General features: G+C 58.1%; 1 protein-coding gene across 1 annotated transcript; it reads left to right on the top strand.

The window, feature by feature from the left end:
- Positions 1 to 2,146: 2,146 nt before the first annotated feature.
- LOC102377219 (olfactory receptor 10R2-like) lies at positions 2,147 to 3,076 on the top strand. The gene has a single exon (XM_006035650.1). The coding sequence runs from the start codon at positions 2,147 to 2,149 to the stop codon at positions 3,074 to 3,076; it is 930 nt and encodes a 309-aa protein (XP_006035712.1).
- The last annotated feature ends 1,459 nt before the right edge of the window (positions 3,077 to 4,535 follow it).

The raw sequence follows: 4,535 nt of genomic DNA, 5'->3' as shown, positions 1-4,535 counted from the left end.
CCCCCCAAGCAGCTCTCATAGAGCCACACTGATGGAGTAGGCATTACTCCCTCCCTTCGACACAGCTCCAAGAGGGCAGAGTTCACTCTGCACATGGCCTCTGCCTGGGGGCTGTGTTGGGGAGTCCTCCAGGCCATGACTGGCCTGGCAAAAGGCACTTGGTCCCTCCTGAGGGACTACATTGGGTGTTCAGCATTTGATGCTGTGGAGGGCAGAGGGCATGAATCATCCTATGGCTCTATCATTGTGCGGAGGGGAGAAGAGGGGACAGAGACCCTGCTCTGGCAAGCACCTGGCTCCACAGAGACGGGACCAGCTGCACCACGAGGGACTGAGCAAGGCAGCACTGTAATTACTCCCTGTGTATAGATACACCCTGGTGCCCAGGGACTAGGCCTTGCCAGTCCTGCCAGTTAGGTACAAATACCCCAGGCAGAGTGGAGCGGAGTAGAGCTGAGCAGAGCACTCAGCCCTGGCAAGGCAGGGCACAGGGGTGGGGGATGTTGTGAGTCACTGGGATCCTCTCTGCAGTGCTGTTGATGGCTTCCCAGGGTAGGGGTGTGCCTGCTCTCCTTGCTGTCCTTCCTAGCCCCTGTCAGTCTCCCACCAGCACAGGTAAGATGGACTGGTGCTGGGGCACCTTGCTGCTGAGGGGCTGGGCTGACCCCACGGCCCAGGCCCCTGGGCCCTAATGAGCCCAGGCAGTGGTAGGCACCTCCCGTGCCTCCCTCCAGCCTGGAGGGGTCCCTGGGCAGCACATTCAGCTCTTAGCCTGGGGATGCCAATAGGGATCTCCTCGGTTCCAGCTCTGCAGTGTATTTGGGGTTGGGGCTCTGGGGCACCTGAGAGCTTTGTGCAGGGGCCAACTGCTCTGCTTCAGGCCTACAACCCAAGGGGTCCAATTAGGTCCCTGGTAGGCACTGGTTGCCCTGCTATGCCTGTGTTTGTTCTGCTGTCATACACCTGATGGCAGCAGCCTGCCACCCCCAAGCAAACCTGCACCCCCAGGGATCCTACCCTGGGGGTTCTTAGCAGCAGGGAACCACATGCCCAAAGTCTCATGCCAGAGTGAGGAGGGGGCAGGAGAAATGGTCTCAGGGTCAGGGAATTATCAGAGCAGGAGTGCAGGGCACCAGACTGGGAGGCATCTCCTTAGTACTGGCCCTCCACTGCCATTCCAGACTTTGTGTCTCAGTCCTCAGATGCACCATCTCAGCCCCAGCTCCTTGGGGAACGCTGTCCCTGAACTTCCCTGCTCCCATGGCTACAAACCTGCTAATTGCCAAGCTGAGCTTGCACATGTGATGGGTGCCCCAGGGATTACTCCCTCACCACACCATAGCCAAGGGCTCTGAGTCCCTGACAGGACAGATCTGCTCCCACTGCCTCCAGTGGTGATGGGCTGAGTTGCTAGAGCAGCGAGATCCCCAGATCAGATTGATACAGAGCAGGTCAAAGGACTCTGGGGCTGCTGGTCACTGCCAGAGCCAGCCTCTGCCCATGGCAGGGGTGGGGGGTTCCCTGTTGGACTGCCAGGGCCAGGCCTTGGGGGATGCTGGCTGTGCTCAGTGAGGAGTGAGAAGACCAAGCTGCTAGACAGAGGGTGGGGGGTAGAGGAGAGCAGCTCCAGGGTGGTTCTCTAGTCACAGAGCAAACCTTGGTCAGAGCAGACCCAGTGCACACTTGTGTCCTCCAGATTGTGGAGCCAGGACCTCTGAGACTTCAGAAATGTCTGGTTAAGGTAAGACCCCACCATGTGTCTGTGGCAGTTCTTATGTTCTTAAGCTAATGGGATGCCAGGTAGCAAAGCAGTGAGAGCCTGGCCAGGAGTACAGCTCCAAGCTGTCAGGGGAAAGGGGCAGAGAATCCCCACACGGGAAATCCAGATACAAGATAGCACAACCACTGCTTCCTCACACACCATGCCCCACAGGGAAACTGGAGACAGCAGCAAGGGGAATAAGGGGATAGACTGGCCTTGGGAGATGGGCTGGGAGGGAAAGGCTGGCCCAGATGCCATCACGGCCAGGCAGTGCATGCCTAGAAAGTAGGGAGCCACAAAGACAGAAGGGTGGGGTGGGGTGGGGTGGCTTTCTGTGGTGCCATATGCTGTCTGTCCCCTCAGCCATGAGCCGCGCCCCAAAGCATGGCCAACGGGACCTGGGTGAGCAAGTTCATCCTTGTGGGCTTCTCAGGCTTGGCGGATCTGCAGCTGCTGCTCTTTGTGCTGTTTGCCCTCCTGTATGCGGCGACACTGGTGGGGAACGCGCTCATCGTGACTATGGTGGGGGCCGACCGCCGCCTGCACACTCCCATGTACTTCTTTCTGGGGGCTCTGTCTATCTCAGAGACCTGCTACACCTTTGCCATCTTGCTCCCCATGCTGGGGGGCCTGGTGGGCGCCAGCCGTACCATGTCCCGTGCTGGCTGCGCAGTCCAGATGTATGTCTTCATTGGCCTGGCTTGCAACAACTGCTTCCTGCTGGCAGGCATGGGCTATGACCGATATCTGGCCATCTGCCACCCATTGCGGTACCCCATCCTCATGAGCCACCTGGTCTGTGCCTGGCTGGTGGCCATGGCCCTCCTCAGTGGGCTCCTCATCTCCATGGGCCAGACCCTCTTCATTTTCAGCCTGCCCTTCTGTGGCCCCAACACCATCCATCATTTCTTTTGTGACCTACTGCCGGTCACCCGGCTGGCCTGCACTGACACCTCCCTCCATGAGGCTGTGACTTTTGCCCTCAGCCTCCTGGTCATCGCTCTGCCCTTTGGCCTCATCGTCCTCTCCTACCTCTACATCCTGGGCACCATCCTGCGCATCCCCTCAGTGGCTGGGCGGCGCAAGGCTTTCTCTACCTGTGCCTCCCACCTCACCGTGGTGGTCCTGCACTTTGGCTGTGCTTCAGCCATGTACCTCCGCCCAGCCATGGACGATGACTCTGAGCGGGACCAGCTGATCGCTGTGTCCTACACGGTGGTCACACCCCTGCTCAACCCCGTGGTCTACACCCTCCGGAACAGGGAGGTGCAGATGGCGCTCAGGAGGGTGTTGGGCAGGAACGTGGGGCCCTAGGGTGACAGCCAGCTGTGCTGATGGGGGGGGGCGCGTGTTCTCCTGGTGATGCCCAGTGCCATGGGAGGATTCTTCCTTCAAGGTGCAATGGATGAGCCGTGCCCAGTGCTGGGGGTGGGGCAGAGACATTCCCTGAGGGGGCACCAGCTCAAGTTACCCAGGACCAGACCTGATGCCCTGATGATGGGCTGGCAGAAGTTCTGTGCAGCCAGCTGGGTATGAGTGTTATGTCTGGGATTCTCCTGAGGCTGAGAGTTAAGTGGGCCTTAGAGACCTGTTCCCTTCCCCAAGACAGACATGGTCCCTTCAGATCAGTGCTGGACATGGTGGCTGGTGGCAGCCATCCTCCAGGACAAGCAGAGGGAACAATGTCTGGGGTAGCCCCTCTGCCTTGTACTGAGTTCTGGGGGGCTGGTGGATGAGCATGAGAGGTACAAACCTAGATGGGGCCCTGTATCCCCTGGACCTGGCATGTTGGTGAGACTAGGATGATGCCCCTCTGCTCTCTTCTGTCCCAGGCCAAGATGCTGCCCCTCCCTCCCCCCAGGCGCCAGCTAGCCCCTTCTCCAGTATCCTGAAGGGTGAGAAAAGTGCTCCCCATTGTGTCCTGTCTCTACCCAACCCTGTGCTGGCTTCATCCACAGCCACCCCCACACAGCAGTCCTTCCCTAAGTTGGCCCAAAGCGGCAGCCCACCTTCGTGCTCCTGCTCTGCCCACAGGACATCTTAGGAAGTTGTGGGGCTGGAAACCTGGTCAGTCTATCACCCAGAGTATGACACAGAATGAGCAGGATGCACTTTCCCATTGCCCCAGTACTGCCCCTGTCAATCCCTGCCCTGTCTGTGTGAGGGAGGGTTCCTCAAGGACCCCTGTCAAACACCTACTGCTTGAACTGGGAAACTGGAATAAAATGGATTCTGGTCAGCCAGCACCTCCAGCATCCTCTTATTTAAACTCAGTTTATTTTTAATTTAATTCAGACAATTTTTTAAACATAATTTTGAAATAAAAGTGTTGAAACACTTTAAGAAATGTCAAGCAAATTTTTTTCCACTTTTTTACATTTCCCCCCTGTGACAGGGGGCCTCCTGGGGCTGAACTCTGTGGCCCACCCACCTGTCACCGTGACAGGAGGCCTACTCAGGGCCAAGCTCTTCGTGGCCCGCCCACCTGTCGCTGGGCAACCGCCCGCTTATCTCGCCCACCACGCCTTTGATGATAATTGATTCGTATATCAATGTCAATTAAGCGGGAGGCTGCCCATTGTAGTGCCCCGATGCCAGGGGGCGCTCTGCGGCTCCGACCTCCCCTAATACTGCAGCCCAAGCCTCGCAGATGGCATCTTGGTGTTAACACTATCACCGGCCCCACGCTGGGCCCCAGAATCATCCTATACGACCCCACTATGATCTCTCCTGATCAGGCAGCCTCTCTGCCTTCATCTGGGCTACCTAGCCC

This window comes from Alligator sinensis, unplaced genomic scaffold, assembly GCF_000455745.1.
Source record: "Alligator sinensis unplaced genomic scaffold, ASM45574v1 scaffold909_1, whole genome shotgun sequence".
Taxonomy (NCBI): Eukaryota; Metazoa; Chordata; order Crocodylia; family Alligatoridae; genus Alligator; species Alligator sinensis.
The sequence above is the reverse complement of the archived record's forward strand: the minus strand, read 5'-3'. Positions and strand labels throughout refer to the sequence as shown.